The sequence below is a fragment of the Kogia breviceps genome, chromosome 10 (genome assembly GCF_026419965.1).
Source record: "Kogia breviceps isolate mKogBre1 chromosome 10, mKogBre1 haplotype 1, whole genome shotgun sequence".
NCBI lineage: Eukaryota > Metazoa > Chordata > Mammalia > Artiodactyla > Physeteridae > Kogia > Kogia breviceps.
The window spans coordinates 47,896,390-47,916,583 of NC_081319.1; the positions used below are offsets into that span (position 1 = coordinate 47,896,390).

General features: G+C 44.7%; 1 protein-coding gene across 1 annotated transcript; it reads right to left on the reverse strand.

The window, feature by feature from the left end:
• Positions 1–882: 882 nt before the first annotated feature.
• LOC131764132 (zinc finger protein with KRAB and SCAN domains 7-like) lies at positions 883–16,063 on the reverse strand. The gene is made up of 4 exons (XM_067005660.1): positions 15,998–16,063; positions 8,134–8,224; positions 7,698–7,824; positions 883–5,336 (listed from the first exon to the last, which is right to left on the reverse strand). The coding sequence occupies exons 2-4, from the start codon at positions 8,146–8,148 to the stop codon at positions 3,886–3,888; spliced, it is 1,593 nt and encodes a 530-aa protein (XP_066861761.1). The 5' UTR covers positions 8,149–8,224; positions 15,998–16,063; the 3' UTR covers positions 883–3,885.
• Between the last annotated feature and the right edge of the window lie 4,131 nt (positions 16,064–20,194).

Sequence of the window (20,194 nt, forward strand, 5' to 3'; positions counted from 1 at the left end):
GAGTTAATGCTGAATTAAGACTTTGGGGCGGGCTTCCCTGGTGGCTCAGTGGTTGAGAGTCCGCCTGCCGATGCAGGGGACAAGGGTTCGTGCCCCGGTCCGGGAAGATCCCACATGCCGCAGAGCGGCTGGGCCCGTGAGCCATGGCCGCTGAGCCTGCGCTCCGCAACGGGAGAGGCCACAGCCGTGAGAGGCCTGCGTACCGAAAAAAAATCAAAAAACAAACAAACAAACAAACAAAAAAGACTTTGGGGCTGTTGGGATGGAATTAACTTATTTTGCAAATGAGAAGGAGATGAATTTGGGGAAACCAGACTCAGAATTTATGGACCAAATGTTTGTTTCCTTGAAAGTCACATATTAAAGTCCTAATCCCCAGGGTGATGGTATGTAGAGTTGGGTCTTTGGGAAGTAACTGGGGTTAGATTAGTTTACATGGATAGGGCATCCATGATGGAAGTGATGTCCTTATTAGAAGAGGAAGAGACAGAGAGCTGCTCTCTCTTTACAATGTGAGGCTATAGCAAGAAGGTGACAGCAGCCAAGATTCAAAGGATCCTTACCAGAACCTGACCATGTTGGCAACTTGATCTTGGACTTCCCAGCCTCCAGAACTGTAAGGAACAAATGTCTGTTGTTTCAGCCACCCAGTCTATGGTATTTTGTTATAGTAACCCAAACTAAGACAGCTGCTAAAGATATGTCCCTCCCAATCCCCTTCCTCCCAAAAAGGGATCAGGCCCAGTTATTTTTATGCTTCAAAGAATCATCCCCTCATTATGCAAACTCTTCCAGGTAATAAAAGAGAAAAAAACAAAACTTCCAAATTCATTTTGCAAAGCAAACTGAATCTAGTTCTGTACTTAAAAAATAAAATAAAATCACCACAAAAAAATGGATTTTATTCCAGGAACACAAGAAAATTTCATTTGGAAACTTGCCAGCAAAATCGATTCTGAAAAGAACAATAAAACCATAACATTACACCAACAGATTTTTAAAAGTCTGACAGAACTTAACATCCATTCCTAATAAAAACTTAAGTATAATAATAATTCGCTATAGGGTCTACTACATGCCAAGTATTGTTTCAAGTGCGTTTCACTTATGAACTGATTTTATCCTCAAGGCCCTATGAGGTAGCTCCATTTTACACATGGAAGACAAAAGGAAGCAAAGCAACTTGCCCAGGATCACACACCTAAAGAAAGTGGTGGAGGCAGGATTTGAACCTAGGCTTCCAGGCACAAAATCTGTGCTCTTTTCCACTGTAACATATTGCTTCTTCTAAAAATAGGAATAGAAGAAAACTTCCCGAACAGGGTAGAATATTTATCAGAAACAATGAGCGTGAACACCATATAAAACTGTGAAATCCTAAAAAACCTTTTTCCTGAAAGTTAGGAACAAGACACTGAACGCCTGTTACTCACTATTCAACATTTTAAAAATATTTGTGCTCATGCACGACGTAAGTGGCATACAGATTAGAATTAAGAGAACACTAATCATTATTTATTGTATACCTAGAGAAGCCAGGAAATGGAACTGAAAAACTCTTCAAACAAAAACTAATCTAGCAAGGTAATTGGATCCAAGTAAATTTTTAAAAAATCACTAATAATTAAAATACTAGCAATAACCAGTAGAAACTGAGGTGTGGCTTTCAAACGTAGCCCCTTTTCCTCCAACCAAGAGCCTGAGTGCTTTTCTAGCAAGTGAGGACATTCACTGCTACTTAGCACCTAGCCCGGACCAGTGATGGTCAGATAACAGGGTTATGAACAGTGCTGGATCCTTCCCTCCAGAGACTTAGTGTGGTAAGGTATGAGCAGAACCAGAAAATAAAAAATTACAATACTCGACAAAGGGTTCTCTACTAAAGGCATAACCAGTCATGTTGAAATCAGAGTAGAGGGCTGGACCCGTGTGTTCATATGGGGTTAGGCTCTCCCCTGGAATCTGGGAGCTTCCAAAGTAAAACCCTTTAAAAAAAAAGTCCTATCGGTTTAAAAAAAATGAAAATAAATACCAAAAATATAGCTATAACACAAATTTAAAATATTCACAAATGGCAAATTTCCAGTTCTGTCCTCAGTTCAGTAATTTTTTAGGCTCCTAATAAACACTCTTTTTCTGAGGTGCCTCGCCCAGAATCATATCCAATTCTTATTTTCTTGAGCCTCAACTCTCTTCCCCTTCTTCTCCACTGTCTCGGAGACATAAATCACAGCTCACAAAAATCTCTCTCCTCTAGGTTATGTGCCTGACATTGACCCTCTAACCTCTTCCTCCTCTGCCACAATGCTGATCCTGTCACACTGCTAGGAGGAAGAGGGTAGCTACCAGGGGCAAAGATCCCCTAGCATTGAGGCCCTACTACAAGGATGGAAAGAAAAACTTGTGTCTGATACATGACTGTATAAGAGTCAATCCCCTGAAAAGATTTTGTTTCTTATGCCTTTGAGGTATGAAAGTTGGCCCAGAAGATAATCACAATAATTAAGCGTACACCTCTGACCTAAAAATCAGATGACAGTTGCAGGCATCTAGAACTAGTTGGTAAGGAAATCAGAATGGTGTGACTCTATTATCTTGTCACAAACTTCATTACTATTCATTCCAATCATCCAAGAATGCTAGGAACTGAAATTGCCTTGGAAGTTGAGTCTTCTTTGCAGTAAACTTTGATGCTGTTCTTGTTTACTTAGACAGCAGGGTGGAGAAAGCTAGTACAGGAGTCCATGTTCATGGCAAAGTACATTATCACTGGAATATGACAGCTGACTCCAATACCTAGATACATACATACAAACACACACCTGCACACACTCAAACACAAATCCATTAACTCTCTGAGGCTGAGGTAACAGTAGTAAAACTTTAAAGGACACAAAGAGAAGATATGAATGAGGCCTTTGTATGTGATATCCTATGATACCCATCTTTAGAAATTTTAGGTCTGGTGATGAAAGCAGAGTTCATGCCCACTTGAAGCATGGTTCAGTTGGAGACGTGAGTTTTAAAAAGCTATTTAACAACTAGAATATGCAAAGTATTATCGATATGCCAGAAGAAATAAGATACTATACCCAATCTCAAAGCCTACATCAAGTTAGTATAAAAGGACACAAAGGGTCATTAGGTTGAGAATTGACAAGGCAATTATATAACAATTGCAAATTATAGCACAGGTTAATTCAAAACACAGAGGTCAATCAACAGGTTAGGAGGAAAAAAGGAGCATTTGAAGAAGAAAGTCCTTCAGAGATGACCTAGATCTTAAAGGTTCAAGGGACACAGATTGGCAAACAGTAAGAAAAGCTTTTCTAGGTAGAGAACACAAGTGATGAGAGTCTAGATTAAAGTAGTTTTTAAAGGGCCACATTCAAGAGGTAGGAAGAATGACTCAGAGTCTTGGAGAATGACTTTATATAAATGGTAAAATGGAGGAGGTGGAATAGAATGAGGAAATATCTCTTTCCTTAAGAATATAATTATGGGACAAATAATTAAAAAACAAGATAGATTTTACTTTTTTTTTAAAGTGAAAGAAGAGAATTCCCTGGTGGTCCAATGGTTAGGACTCCTTGCTTTCACTGCTGAGGGCATGGGTTTGATCCCTGGTCAGGAAAGCTCCCCAGCAAGCCTCATGGGGTGGCCAAAAAAAGAGGCGAAAGAAAAAGGAAACCTATAACCACACGAAATGTGTAGTCCTAAGTGGGGAAGGACGGTACTGTTACTACCACTCTCTGACCATTCTGACCACCAGAGAGCATTTAGGGAATGATCCACTTTGATTAGTGGTTCCAAGAGACCAGGGTGAGCATACTTTTTATATAGAAACCTTAACTCAGAGTTCCTTGCTGTCTAGAGAATCATGCCTTAAGAAGCAGACCGAGCCAGACCTGAGTGCTTTTCTCCTGTGTGAGTTCGCTGGTGGTGATTGAAAGTAGAACGCTGACTGAAGGCTTTCCCACACTCAATACATTCATAGGGTTTCTCTCCAGTGTGAACTCTTTGGTGCACAGTGAGTTGTGAGCTGTCACGAAAGGCTTTCTCACAATCTTTGCATTTATATGGTTTCTCCCCAGTATGGGTTCTCTGATGTACCATAAGGCTAGAATTATGACTGAAGACCTTCCCACATTCATTACATTCATAAGGTTTCTCACCAGTGTGAATTCTCTGATGAATAATGAGGTATGAGTTTTGATTGAAGGATTTTCCACACTCTTTGCATTTATAGGGCTTTTCACCCGTATGAAGTCTCTGATGTCGAATGAGACATTTACTCAGACTGAATGCCTTACCACACTCATTACATTCAAAGGGTTTTTCTCCAGTATGAATTCGCTCATGGTCAGCAAGTTGAGAGATCTGATTAAAGGCTTTCCCACACTCACTGCATTTGAATGGTTTTTCCCCAGTGTGGAGGCTCTGATGTCGAATAAGACATTTACTTCGACTGAAGGCCTTGCCACATTCATTACACTCGTAAGGCTTCTCCCCAGTGTGGATTCTCTGATGGTCAATAAGATTTCTGTTAGAACAGAAAGCCTTCCCACACTCATTACACTTGTAAGGTTTCTCACCACTGTGAAGTACCTGATGGCGGACAAGGCTTTTACTCCGACTAAAGACCGCTCCACACTCATTGCATCCATACGGTTTCTCCCCAGTATGGGTTCTCTGGTGGTCAAAGAGTTTGGAACTCTCATTGAAAGCTTTTCCACATTCAATACATTTATACGGTTTCTCCCCAGTATGGAGTCTCTGGTGTTGAATGAGATGGGAGCTATGGCGATAGGTCTTTCCACAGTCACTGCATTCATAGGGCTTTTCCCCTGTGTGGATTCTGAGATGGACTATGAGCTGAGAGGTCTGCCTGAAGGTCTTGCCACACTCATTGCACTCATACGGTTTCTCTCCAGTGTGGATTCTCTGATGCCCAATGAGGTGAGAACTCCAATTAAAAGCTTTGCCACATTCATCACATTGATAGAATTTCTGTCCCTTCAGAACTCCTTGATGTTCTGCAGGACTTGAGGACAGATCTGGATGTTCCTCAAGTTCCTTATATTCATCACACCCATCTTTGGTGGATTTATTTTTATCTTCCTGTGTTATTTCCAAGAAATCACTTTCTAGTCTGGTCCCTTCTTCACCTGAGGGTTGAACTTCTAGCTTCTCTAAAGCCTCTTCACAGGCATCTCCAGCTTCTGATCCTCCAGGAATCATTCCACAGAGTACTACTGAGGTCCTATCAGATGACTTCAAAACTTTAGAAATTTCCTGCTTTGGAGGCAACTCTGAACTCTCCATCCTGTTCTCATCTGCTGCCAAAAGAAAGAAGAAAACAACTTTCACTCATTTCTTGTCCTACTGAAGAAAGATAATCATCAGGAGTCTATTACTTGAAAAAACTTCACATTACAGGTAAGGAATGAGGAGACACATTAAGAACAGGAGAGAAAATGGGAAATGGCTCAAATTTTTTTTCATGGACAGAAAAACAAAGAAGGGAAGCTGGTCAGTGGAGGAGGGCAGAAGAACGGCCCTCAGGACAGAGGGATGCTGAGCCAGCACAGCCAGGTGAATAGGCCAGTTGAAAGGCAAGAGACCAGACTGTAAAGCATGGTGTGATCTTCCAGAAGTCACTTAGATGCAACGTCTCCTTAGTAAAATGAGGAACCCTAAGGTCCTTTCCAACCATGACATTGTATGGTTCCACAGTTCTTAGCAAAGATGTTGGGGAGAGAGAGTGGTGGCAAAAACCTCAAATCAAATATGAGAAACCATGTGGGCAAACCTGAGAGTAGAAAGGAAATTTATATTATAAGGATGTGATTAGGAAAAAGTGTACATAAAGAAGTGATTCTGGTATAACAGGACAGTGAGAAGATTTGGAGAAGTCATGGGTAGAGAAATACTGGGGAAAAGTACTGAAGGGGAAAGCAAAGCTGTAAAATTGGGCACCCCCTGGTCCCTGGAGCACTGGACTGGTAGGTGCCAGTAGGCACTCCTATAAAAATTAATTTTTATAATTTGAAATGTAAATCAAAATACATATTTTGTATCTTGATAATCTGGAGTCATAATGAGACTGAACAGCTGGGTATCTGCTTCTGAATTCTAGAATTTTTGAAAACAAAAGTTGGGAGAAGGCAGAGCAATCACGGTCATAGCTAAACACAAAAATATTGGTTCCTTTCAATCACATCTTAACCAAGGCCACAAGCCATCATACCACCTTAGCATAAGGAAAGTTAAAGACATTTGTTTCCTTGATTCTTAGCTCACCCTCTCCAGAGTAGGCTATTGTCCTAGACCGGTCAACCTCAGAACCTGCCCTGACAACAGCCCCTTCCAGGAAGCAGCCCTGCCCCAGTCTTTCTGAAGGGGAAGCTGAGGCAACCATGCTTTGTGCCAAGCAACCCAGCTCATCCCATGATGGACAACAGGTGACTGGAACAGGGCCAAGCACCAGACCCAAGTGTAGCTTATCTGTAGATTAGTCATCAGCCTCTGCGTGGCCTGGACCAAAGTTCTGCTCAAACAAAGATGATATTTAATGGCTGAACCACCCTTGGAGTCCCTTTCTACATAAATACTGAATGGAAGGTAGGAAAAACTAAGGAAATTACAAGTAAGAGCTCAAGCTGAAATGATGCATGGAGAGAAGGCAACCATCAGGAGCCACAGCAAGCAGAACATACAAGGAGACACAGGGCTTCCCTGGTGGCGCAGTGGTTGAGAATCCGCCTGCCGATGCAGGAGACACGGGTTCGTGCCCTGGTCCGGGAAGATCCCACATGCCACGGAGCAACTAAGCCCGTGAGCCATGGCCGCTGAGCCTGTGCGTCCGGAGCCTGTGCTCCGCAACGGGAGAGGCCACAACAGTGAGAGGCCCGCATACCGCAAAAAAAAAAAAAAAAAAAAAAAAAGGAGACACAAAGTCTAACTAAGAAGGAGCTTGGAGTGGGAAAAAAGATTCAGAGTAAAGAGAATGGGTATCAGGGCTTCTCTGGTGGCGCAGTGGTTGAGAGTCCGCCTGCCGACGCAGGGGACACAGGTTTGTGCCCTGGTCCGGGAAGATCCCACATGCCGCGGAGCGGCTGGGCCCGTGAGCCATGGCCGCTGAGCCTGCGCGTCCGGAGCCTGTGCCCCGCAATGGGAGAGGCTACAACAGTGAGAGGCCCGCATATCGCAAAAAAAAAAAAAAAAAAAAAAAAAAAAAGAGAATGGGTATCAGTGGGAGGAGAAAACAGATACGCAGGGCAGAGCTGTCTTACGACACTGGTGTAAAAATCCTTTCACTTCCACTGCTCAGGTTCCCAGGTTCCCAGGTCCCCACAAGGCTTTGTTTCCCGAAGCCTGGCCTAGTTGGTCAGCCTATTTAGGGATTCCATTCCTTTAGTCTTACTGTAAGTAACTTAGCTCATCACTTACAATAACTAACTGAATGGCACTCTACTCCTTCCAACTACAAACTCTAATAAACTGGCCCAGCTCAGTTAATAATAAGGAGAATGTTAATAACTATTAAAGTGGGTGATGATGGAGAGGGGTTCATTATACTATTCTCTCCCTTTGTCTTTTTATATTTTCATAATAAAAAGTTAAGAAAGAAAACGAATATACCAAACAAAGTGTAAAGAAGACAGAATCTAAGTACCGGGGAATAGAGTCATTACCCAGTGAGGCCAGGCTGCAGTAATTTTCCAGCATGATGTTCCAGTACAGGGCTCTCTGGATGAGTGCCAGACCTTTCCACTTTTGCCGAGTATAGTCCACAGACAGGAACTCGAATACTGCAGCCTCCTGGAATGACAAGTTTCTACTGCTCAGGGACATTCCCAGTCTGAGGGGCAGAGTCATTAGGGGCACTGAGAGCACAGGGTCGGGGCCCTAGTGGCAAAAGAGGTCGGGGGAGGGTGGGAAGCTGGAAGGACACATTAATAAAAAGAGATGTCCAGGGCAAGATACAGTCAATGAACTCAGTGGACGGGAGCAGCTCCAGGGGAAGCAGTTAGGCGGGGAAGCCACAGGAGCAGACTCAGAATGGGCCAGAGGCCCGGAGATGAGCTCTAGCTATTCCTGGGCCACAGACTTGGAACTCAGGAAGCTCACCTGGGGCCTGACCATCGGAGCACAGTCGCCGCTGCTTGGTCTCCTATGTTCCCCACCTGGGGAAGGGCAGGCACCAGGGAAGCATGCTGAGCTGAGGGAGGAAAGAAAGCTCTGAGTGGGACCAGCTCTGCTCTTGGCTCCAATGAGGTCTGTATCCCAGCAAGTGGATTCGAGAGAACCCAGGTGGCTCCACACACACAGACCCCAGCCCTGTTCCATAAAGGCATTATCCTTTGCGAGCTGTGAACTTTTCCTGGAGGCACAGAAGGTCCCTGTTCAAACCGAACTGGTGGTTCCTTGCAGCCCTCTCTCTCCCACTCTCGGAAAGAAGCTACACTTCTGACCACCTTCTGTCTCCCGTGGCTTCCCCAGCAGCAGCCTGCCTGGCCTCCCCCTCACCTCTCGGCCCCTCATTCCCTGGCTTCTCTTCCTGCACTTGCTCTCTCATCACGGATACTGTAGGCCTTCAGGTCTCAGAGGTTCTCCTTTCCGTCTCTCAGAGATCTCATTCTCTAACCCTGCTCTCACAGTTCCTTGTTCTCTCCTCCACATCTAACACAAGCTCTGATTGCCTACTGAACATTTCACCTGGTGTTCCATAGTAACATAAACTCAGTGTCAAAAACGCATCTTCTTGGGCTTCCCTGGTGGCGCAGTGGTTGAGAATCCGCCTGCCGATACAGGGGACACGGGTTCGTGCCCCGGTCCGGAAACATCCCACATGCCGCGGAGCAGCTGGGCCCGTGAGCCATGGCTGCTGAGCCTGCGCGTCCGGAGCCTGTGCTCCGCAACGGGAGAGGCCACGACAGTGAGATGCCTGCGTACGGCAAACAACAACAACAACAACAAAAAACGCATCTTCTTACTATCTTCATTTCCTATCTTCCCATATTTTGTTAATGATTCCAGACATCAGTCAAAACCTTTAATTTACACTCTCTTTTCTTTAAACCCACATCTAACAGATATTCCCCAAATTGATATGCAGATTCAACACAATCCCCTTCAGAAACCCAGCTGGTTCCTTTGCAGAAATTGACAAGCTGATAATAAAATTTACTGGAAATTCAAGAGTTCCAGTACAAGGCAAAAGAGACTTGAAAAATAAAAATAAGCTGAGGGAATTCCCTGGAGGTCCAGTGGTTAGGACTTGGCACTTTCACTGCCATGGCCTGGGTTCAATCCCTGGTCCAGGAAATAAGATCCCACAAGCTGCACGGCGCAGCCAAAAAAAAAAGTTGAAGGATTTACACTTCACAATTTCAAAACATTTGACAAAGCAGCACTCGTCAAGACAGTGTGACACTGGCATAAGGATAGACATGTATCAGTGAAATAGATTAAGAGTCCAGAAATAAACCGATACATCTACAGTCAACTTATTTTTGACGCAAGTCCCAAGACCACTCAAAGGGGAAAGAGACTCTTCAACAAATGGTGCTGAGACAACTGGATGTACTCATACAAAAGAATGAAGTTAGACCCGTACCTCAGACTATATATGAAAATTATATGGACAGCAGGCCTTGGCACCTGTTGCAAACTGGCCCCACTGCTCTGTGTACCAAATCACAGATGATGGCGAGCTTTCCCTGAGAGCATGGAACCCTCTGTCTCCCACCATGGTTAAGCAAATTTTAAAAAAATCACTACCTTCATCCACGATTAAAACAGAGGCCATCATCTCCTATATTTGCTACAAACCAATACCTAGGCAATGTCTCCTGGACTCAGCGAGCACTGCTAGGACTGACAAAAAAAGAGACAACCGTAAACTGAGATGGGAAGAGGCTCACACCAGAAAGCCTGTCACCACTCCAATAAAAGAAACTGCAGTGCTGCTACAAGGGGATGGAGCATCAATTGAAGAACAACTTTGGGATCATGCTTGCTGACGAAGCTGCTGAAGTTCTGGCAGAGAAATGAAGCTTTGCTGCCAAAGAAGGGGGTGGGGTAAGGAAAATAAGTACACAGAGAAAACAAAAGCAAAGGAAATCTGAGAAGTGATAAGGTACATAACTGAAGGCCTATAAAAAGAGACTTGAAGACACAACAACAAGAGGAGGCTGAAGAGGAAAGGTGCCCCCGGGGCAGGCTCCAGCCTTGCTGAGCCGCAGCAGCACCAAGCACCAACCACCAACGGGAGCTGCCAGTCAGAGAAAGAGGCGAGAGACTTTCCCAGCCAAACTTGCAGAAAGACTGGGGAAGAGAAAGACACTCAGGCGCAAGGAAATCCGGGAGTGAGATGCAACAGAATGAACTGGACACCAGAGAGAAATATTTTGAAGAAACGCACCCAGTGGGAAATGTAAATGGCACTGACCTATCTCGGGAAATTGAGACCCACAGGGAAATTAGCACCAAACATAAGCCTCCAAGCTGACCTGTTCTGAAGCAGCTGCTGCAGAAATGTCCAAAGAGGTCAGTGAAGTATCTGTAAAGAGGTGATGAGAAGACGGACCAATAGAAAAATGAGGGCAACTGCCTGTGAATATGGCAAAAGATTCCAGCCCTCTGAGTCCAGCCCCTGCAACCATGAACATGGATAAAAGTTAGTGACTTCTTGGGACTTCCCCCGTGGTCCAGTGTTAAAGAATCCACCTTCCAATGAAGGGGACGATGGTTCAATCCCTGGTCAAGGAACTAAGATCCCACATGCAGCGGGGCAACTAAGCCCGCACGCCACAACTCGAGAGCCCACGTGTCATGGAGCCCGAGCGCCACAACTAGAGACTAGAGAGAAGCCCGTGCACCACAATTCCTACATGCTGAGACAAAGATCCCACATGTTGCAACTAAGACCCGACACAGACAAAAAAAAAAAAAAAGAAAAGAAAACCATTCCTTTAAAAAAAAAAAAAATGACCTCTTGGGCCTTTCGAAGTCTGAATGAAAGCCCCACAGCATAGTAGAGACATGGGGCCAGTGAGCTGAAACTGCCCAATTAAATTCAGGTATCCTAATGCCTCAGGGTTCCTTCCAGGTGCCAACCAGCTTCTGAGGACAGAAGAATAGCTTCATTCATCAACTTGTTAAGATTATACCACAAATGGGAGCCCCCAGGCCTGGAGGGCAACCTGAGAATAGAGCAGGCCTCTTCTCCCCCAGAGCTTCATCTCTTTGTCCAGTTTCATTCCCAGATGAAAATGGCTTTCAAAAGAACAGGGGAAATCCCAAGCAATCATGTGGGTATTTTTCAGGGACATTTGCTTCTTTCTGTCATTTTGCTTTATCATCTTATATGCAATGTAATTTTGATTTCCTTTTAAAATTCTCATTACGTAGTCTCTTGTTCTCATGTTTTTCCTGCCCAGTGAGAGTGTACATAAGGTTTACTTTATACACTGATAGTAAGCAAATAAGTTTCTAAGGCAATTGCCACTAAAGAAAGATTGCTTCTACGAAGTAATGCCATTTGCAGCAACATGGATGCAACTAGAGGTTATCATACTAAGTCAAGTAAGTCAGAAAGAGAAACAAATATCATATGATATCACTTATATGTGGAATCTAATATATGGCACAAATGAACCTATCTACAAAACAGAAACAGACTCACAGACATATAGAACAGGTTTGTGGTTGCCAAGGGGGAGGGGATTGGGGGAGGGAAGGACTGGGAGTTTGGGATTAGCAGATGTAAACCATTATATATAGGATGGATAAACAAGGTCCCACTGTATAGCAGAAGGAAATATATTCAATATCCTGTGAAGAACCATAATGGAAAAGAATATTTTAAAAGAGAAGTCTATATGTGTTTAACTGAGTCACTCTGCTGTACAGCAGAAATTGGTGCAACATTGTAAATCAACTATACTTCAATTAAAAAAAATTTTTTTTAAAGAAAGATTGCTTCTGGTACACATTCAAAATGTTAAAATAATATTTATACCAATTTGCCAATTAAAAAATGAGCTCAACCTAGTGCCCAAAATTTGGGTTCTAAGTACTACTCTACAATGAATGAAACCAGGAATCCTTGCAGAAATGGTTGATTCCAGGGCTGGGGGAGGTAAAAATACAAGATGAGTAACTTGTGGCGCCTGAAAATCAGAGAAGGACACACAACAAGATGGAAGCATGTAAGGGGAAACAGAAGCCAACTTGAAAGAGCTCCCAATGGCCAAAATCAGAATAACTTAAGCCACAAAATAAATAACAATACATGCAATAAACCCCCAAAATAAACACTGAACATCACACACTGATGTAACTGATATTAATTAAGTAAATAAACAAAAGGGAGAAAAGGCACAACTCTTCCTCACAAAGAATTCCAGTTAATAAATGTAGAAGAAAAAACAGAAAGGAAAGGCACCTTGAAGAACATCACAATAATAACTGCTACAGACAAGATCCACCAAGAAATGCTAATTAGTGACTGAAAGTTGAGGAGAAAGGATATTTCTATGCAAAGTCTCAAAATGTCTTCCTCAAAATAATTACTAATTACAAAGGAAAGACAGCAACCTTACAGTGATGGAACTTGGCAGAAATACTGGATCAAAAGTAGTATCACTGATAAGAAGACATATTGACATCATCCTCAATCTAAGCAGGAGAACATCTGACAACCAAACCGAGAGGGTCATTCTAAAATTACAAATATAAAATACTTCAAAAGTTTCAAGATCGTGTAAAACAAGTAAAACTGAGGAACTGTCACAGACTGAAGGAGAACAAGAAGACATGAAAATTAAATGAAATGAGGGATTCTAGATTGGATCCTGGAACAGAAAAAGAACACTAGTGAGACAGTGATGAACTCTAAATAAAGCAGCAGTTTAATTAACAGTATTGGACCCCTGTAAATGTCTTAAGTTTGATGACTATACTATGGCTATGCAAGATACTACCTTTAGGTAAAACAGGTAAAGATATAAGGGAACTCTGTAAAGTTCAGACACCCTCTGTGAGTCTACAATTAGTGAAAATAAAAAGGTTTTTTTTTTTTTTTGGCCATACCATGCAGCATGCAGGATCTTAGTTCCCTGTCCAGGGATTGAACCCATGCCCCCCGCATTGGAGCACTGAGTCTTAATCACTGGACCACCAGGGAAGTCCCAAAATAAAAAGGTTTTTAAACTGAAGAAGTCTGAGTTGTCACTGTGTTTGTTTCTATCTAGAAATATTCATGTCTAGATATTATGGATTAACTTGGCAATAAGAGCACTGAATACTGTCAATGCTTATCATCTCCAATTTGTATTCTTTCTTTCATTAATTTAACAAATATTTACTGAGCACCTACTATGTCCCAGGCACTAAGGTCTCTGCAGTGAATAAAGCAGACAAAAAGCATGGCCTTGAGTAGCGTATGAGAAGACAGACAATGAAATAAAGACAGCAACAGGTCTTATGTAGTATAATAAAACAAGGAAGGAGGATAAGAGGTCTAAAATCAGGGTTAAAAAAGAATAAGGTCAAAAATTCAGTCTAGAGCACATAATGACTCACGTGAGCGACCTCTTTCTGACGGTTTCTGATATTAAAAATGCTGAAGAGGGCTTCCCTGGTGGCGCAGTGGTTGAGAGTCCGCCTGCCGATGCAGGGGACACGGGTTCGTGCCCCAGTCTGGGAAGATCCCACATGCCGCGGAGCGGCTGGGCCCGTGAGCCATGGCTGATGAGCCTGCGCGTCCGGAGCCTGTGCTCCGCAACGGGAGAGGCCACAACAGTGAGAGGCCCGCGTACCGCAAAAAAAAAAAAAAAAAAAAAAAAAAAAAAAAAAAAAACCAAAAATGCTGAAGATTGCAAAGTAAAATGACTTATATATTTTACTACATTTTCTGTATTTTTGCTCTGGAGAATGACAGCATAGAACGCTCATGCACTAATACTTCCTGGATACCAGAGTCACAGAAAACTTAACCTTGGCATAGTTACTGTTTTTCATGTTTTTGTCAGTTTTTCTTCCTTATAAGTACATATAGAGGTTTACCTTCAAAGCAATCCCATCTCTTTGGCTTACTTTTTAAACCAAAATTTGTCTGCCTTTCTTCAGCATTGAGAACAACATGCAAGAGCAGCCTCATTTGTCAGTCCCTGAAAATGCACACATATACACATGAATAAAACAAATGGAAATTCCCTGAAATCCCTAAGCAAATTACTTCCTTGCAAAATAAGCGACCTAACATTAAGGAGTTTTCAGTTGGAAGTGAGACAGGCTGGGACCTGGGACCCTTCGCTGCAGTGCCTGCACCTGGACAAACATCTCCTCCACCAACAAAACACAAAGAAACTATAAGGGACTAAAAATAACTGCTTCCCGGCGCAGGTGGGGCAAATTATGAACAACAAGATACAAAAAGACCAAAAATCCAACTGCCACTTCTGAGGTGCTGGAAGCAAAAGCAGAGTATAGCCCATGTACCCTGCACACAGCACCACCAAGGGTGGGTAGACCACTGAAGCCACCCCTCATCTGGGACCCCCAGACCTACCCCTACCCTCACCCCAAGTAAGAACACCCTACCCCCCACTTCAGGGAACAAGCAAGGGAACCTGTTACTTGTTTTCGCTCCCTCCTGCTGCCTTGCCTGAATTTCTTGTCAGGCCTCTTAATTTCTATTGATTAAAGAGGCCAAGAACCCTGGTTGGTGACAGACCCACAGTTTGAAAGAGAATGGTGTTCTTTTCCTTGCCACCACTCTTAACTTAGGAAGGAGACCATTTTCTTATTTCTTAAGCCTATATGTCAGACGACAGGAGAGTGGTTTTAGGTTAGTGCTGTTACTTGTGTTTAAAAACTGCATTTTAGGGACTTCCCTGGTGGCCCAGGGGTTGAGAATCCGCTTGCCAATGCAGGGGACACGGGTTCGAGCCCTGGTCCGGGAGGATCCCACATGCCGCAGAGCAACTAAGCCTATGTGCCACAACTACTGAGCATGTGCTCTAGAGCCCGCGAGCCACAACTACTGAGCCTGCGTGCCACAACTACTGAAGCCCACGCGCCTAGAGCCCGTGCTCTGCAACAAGAGAAGCCACTGCAATGAGACGCCCGTGCACCACAACGAAGACCCAACACAGCCAAAAATAAATAAATAAAATTTTTTTTAAAACTGCATTTTATAGACACTACTCTTTTATTTTGAAAACAGAAATAATCACCCTAATAAAGAATTTGCTATTTTTCTGCACAAACGTCACTTGCTCAGCATTTACAGCTTCATGTAATGTGTATTATACGAAATAAACTGCAAACAAAATGTTTTAATTATACTTGCAAACATATATCTCAGTGGTGTCATAATGCTGGCATCAATTTTAACCAATAAAGGAACAAATGCATTCCGGAAGTTGAAGATATAATTTTCAAGAAGCAACAGTATGAATGTACTTAGTGCTACTGAATTATACACTTTAAATGGTTAAAATGGTAAATTTTTATGTATCATATGGTAAATATTATGCATACATTATCACAATAATGTCTTATTACAATACTAGAAAATTTTCAAGCAATAGTAGGATCCTGTTTCGTAGTTAAAAATTTACATATACGTATAAGAGTTTGCATAATCATGCACAAATTTTAAAAGGTCAGGAAACCTCCAGACAAAAACATTAACGGACTGCAGTTACTTTTACTTTTCTTACGCTCACCCGCGTCATCTAACTACCTGTAATGAATACGCTTTGTTTGCATAATTGGGAGAAGTGATAAAACACAGAAACCATTACTCCAAATTCGCGCCCCGGGAAGCGAAGCTCAGGCAGATACGCCCTCACCGGGGCGGGGCGGGCTCCCAGGCCAGCCCCCCTCCCGGGCGCAGCCTCCAGGCCAAGCTTCACCCGCCGCCCCCCGGGAGCTCCGCGCCCGCACGGCAGCCGCCGACGCCCCCTGTTGCCCCACTCACCGACGCCCGCTATTGCGAGACTCTCCTTCCCCGGACTGCACAACCCGCCCCACGCCAACCCCCTTTCCCGGCTCTCCGCTGGGCCCGTATCGCGCACGCGCATGCCGCTCCGGGCCTCTAGGCCCCTCTAGGAAGCAGGGAGGGCCGACGTCTCGGCTTCTCCCGGGCCCTAGCTCCTTTCTGGGCGGCCTCTGAACCCATCCCGTAGGCTTGTCCCCCACACTCCCCACCTAACCTAACCCGCCGGACGCCTGCTTTCTGTTCGTACCCCAGATCTCTATCAGTCTTGTCCTGTTTTCCTACACCCCTCCGCATGTGTGTGCAGGGCTTCCCTCCAGGGCTCCCCCCCCAGAGAAGAATGATATCAAAGCTGTTTCTTATCCCCAGCTGCTTGGGTGGACCCCAACTGGCTCCTTCCTTGCTAGGTGCTACTGGCTCAGTAGAATGAGACCAGGTTCAGCAGAGCAGAAACTTTCTTTGTTGATCAAGGAATGAGGAGGGGAGAGCTACTGTTCTGAAGCCCCCTTCCCCTTGAGGGAGGGAAGCCTGCAACTTTTAAGGGGTAAGAGGTGGGTGTGCCATCAGAATTTGGGGGAAGAGGTGGAGAGTTCCAGAAACAGCGGGAGCAAGAGCATTCCTCTGGGCTCCCTTGCACTCAGCACTAGTTGTGCCTAGCAAAGTGCAAGTCTCCACTTTGGGCAGCGATCCTAGCTGGTAATGAAGCATGGTAATGAAGCAAAGGCAACTTTCATACACTTCCATCTCATCTGCACGGGTGTTGCCCTCGTGATCAGGCTAGAACCGGTTCAGGAGAGTTGACTTTTGCCATCTTGGGCCTTTCTGGCTAGGGCCGGTTCTTCGGTTTTGCTTCTGTGGCCTTCTGCCTTCCTTTCTATTAAGGAAGCACTGCTGTGGCATAGATTAGCAGATTGTGGCGTGGGAATAAAAAGAGAAAGTAGGTTAGCCTTTGTACAGGTGTGGTTCTCTTTCCGGTGACAAAGCCAGGAGTCAAAATAGCGACCAGGCTGGCCAGAAGGAGCTGTTAAGGGGACCACTCATTACTCCCTGGGGCCCCTTTCCACAAGGGGAACCAGGTCCTCAGGGAGGCTCTGTTCCAGGACAGTCTCTTCCCCCATCACCACCACAACCAGGGGTACTTGCTTATTCCCAGCCCACAGGCACACAAAACTCTACCTTCCCACGGCTTCCAGCTCTTTTATCTTATGGGTGATTTCTAACAAGGCTCACCTAGTGGGTGAACAATGGTGCTATCTGCCAGTATGTAGAATTCTGGAGGGGTAAGTGTGCAGGTAGAGAGGCTGCTTGAAGAAGGGCTGAAGTCACATCAGGAGACTGCCCCAGTCCCTGTAGGAGCAAATGTCTTCTATCGACAGCATCGGAGAACCTGGAGGGTGTGAAGCCAATGCCGTAAAAACCACCTGCTGCCATTGGAGGACACGTGCGAGCTGCTGCGTCAAGGGGCCAGGTAGCTGTCCTGGTTGCCCTCTGGTACATGCATCCTAGTGCCAGGCCTCAGCATGTTGCCAACTGATGTTTCAGTAGGAGGGATGCTCATCCGAGCGCTGAGGCTCTGTTCCAGTCGTCTGAACCACCCCAGGTTCTTTGTCAATGCCCCAGCCACCAAGGATGGAAAGAGAGAATGGATCCTGGCACCAGAGAGCTATTGATGAGATGGAAGAGAAACCAACAGCACAGCATAAATGAGGAGGGTTCAAGCGGCTACATATAAAAAGTGTAATTGGGGACTTCCCTGGCGGTCCAGTGGTTAAGGCTCTGCTCTTTCACTACAGGGGGTGTGGGTTTGATCCCTGGTCATGGAACTAAGATCCCATATGCCTCGTGGCGCGCCCACCCACACCCACACAAAAAAGTGTAGTTGTTAAGAAAACACAACATGGGGTGGTACAAAGCTGTGGCCTTCAGTTCAGGGACATGCCTAACCCCATGGTCCAGCACACAGTGAGCTGGGGGAATAAATTTCCTGACTCTCCCTTTGATCTCCTGCCAGGGCCTGCCACTGGCCCAACTGTGAACAGAAGAGTATCTCTCATCACCCAATTATATAAGGGTTAAGTTGCAACCCACTGCACTCTGCACCCTGAGAGGAATTCAGGATGAAAAAAGGATAAGGCACTCTGTGCTTTGGATAAACAGACCCCTAGATAGTTAAATGTATATCTCAGGAAGAATTTCAATGACCCCAGATTCTTGCATCTTTTCCTACATAGAAAAGCAATGAAATTATTAACTTGAGATATCTGTTCTTTGTGATTAGCAGTAGTTTTTCACCATGACGTATGCTTGGCTACATGTATTTCCTAGCCAAAAGAAAAGGAAAGAACCATATATGAACTGGTTCCCCCCCACCTCTTCAGAGAAGTTCATCAGAGCTACTGAGAGGCTGTCTCCTGGTCTCTAGTCCTCAGCAAGGCCCTGAACGAAATGTAAACTCACAACTCTTACGTTGTGTGTTTTTCTTTAAGTCAACATGACTCAACTGGAAGCTGGTGGAAGAAGGTCAGCTTCTCAGGTCTCAGGACAGCGTTGAGAAAGATTGAGAGTGAATATGGGGGAGAACTGGAAAATATCCAACACACCTAAAAAGGAAAGTGGGAACTGCTCGTCTATACAGTTTTCCTTCTGAAATAATGTTCTTAGTAACTTGTCTCCAAGGAGTAGGTGAATGCGTAAGAGATTGAACATCTGCAACCACACACAGGAAAGAGTTTTGAGTTTTGTCTCGTCAACTGAAAGAAAAACACACAACATAAGAGCTGGTTGGGCTTCCCTGGTGGCACAATGGTTGAGAATCCGCCTGCCGATGCAGGGGACACGGGTTCGTGCCCCGGTCCGGGAAGATCCCACATGCCGCGGAGTGGCTGGGCCCGTGAGCCATGGCCGCTGAGCCTGCGCATCTGGAGCCTGTGCTCCACAACGGGAGAGGCCACAACAGTGAGAGGCCCACATACCACAAAAAAAAAAAAAAAAAAAAAGAGCTGGTAGATTGGGTTTTACTGAGGACTATAGCCCAGAAGACATCCTCTCAGTAGCTCTGAGAGGGCTGCTCCACAGAGATAGAGGAGAAGCCAGTACACATATGATTTTGTCTAGGGAATACATGCTGTCAAGCATGCATCTCAGTGAAAGGTCACAAGGAATAGATATCTCAGTTAATTATTTTAGTGCTTTTTCTATGTCTGGGAAAATGCAAGAATCCAGACTCATTAAAATTCTTCCTGAGATATACATCTAACTCTCTAAGGGGCCTGTTTTTCCAAAGCACAGAGCGCCTCATCCTGGTTTTCATCCTGAATTCCTCCTACAGTGCACTGTCGGTCAGCAGCTGCATTGGCAAATGACTTAATCCTTATAAAACTGGATGGTGAGCAACATTTTTTGTTTTACAGTCTGTTTGAGAGCACAGTGTTCCCATCACAGAGCAGCTCGAGCAGGTTCTGTGTTTGGGGTGTGCTTATGCAACGGGACAGCAGCTAACATGGACAGCACCCAAACTGGTGTGGTCAAACAGATCCAGCAGATCGGCCCCTCCAACGTTTGCACCGCTGCAGAAGCAGTCTCTTTGCTCTGTTTGCTCTGCTCAGAGAACAGCTCTGTTTTGAAGTCCTGCCCAGCTCCCTGAGGCTCAGCCCACCTCGGCCACTACCTGATTTCTCTGAGAGCCACAACACAACAGCCTGTAGCAAGGAGGTCTCTTCCGTCCTCTGGTTGGGGGCCTCGTCTTGGAGCTCTGTTTCCTGAATGCTTTACCTCCTTCCACATTGGGCCAGTTTGCTTGGCAGGAGCCCTGGGCAGAGCTTCTCCAACTTTAATGTGCCTAGGAATGCAAATCACTTTACGTTAAACAGGTTTAACCGGTTAAACTGCAGATTCTAATTTGGGAGGTGTGTGAGGGGGCAAAGACTAGGTCTGACAAACTCACAGGTGTGAGCATGTTGTGTTCCTGTGCCAGGCTTTGAGTAGCAGAGAACTGTGAATGTAAATCACCGGCTCTTAATTCTGCTGCACAGTATAATCCCCTGGGGAGCTCTTAAAGCGTTTACATTGCACATCAGTTAAGCCCAAAGCTTTGTGGATGGGGCCCAAGTGTTCCTACTTCTTTAACTCCCCAGGTGATCCCAACATGTAGCCAAAGTTGACAACCTGGAAGTGCAGGAT

Bases quoted from the DNA above. Each gene is read 5' to 3' on its own strand.
- LOC131764132 (XM_067005660.1), bottom strand. The intron at 5,337-7,697 runs GTAATGACTCTA...TTTTGGCAGCAG, and splicing joins CTGCAGCCTGGCCTCACTGG to ATGAGAACAGGATGGAGAGT.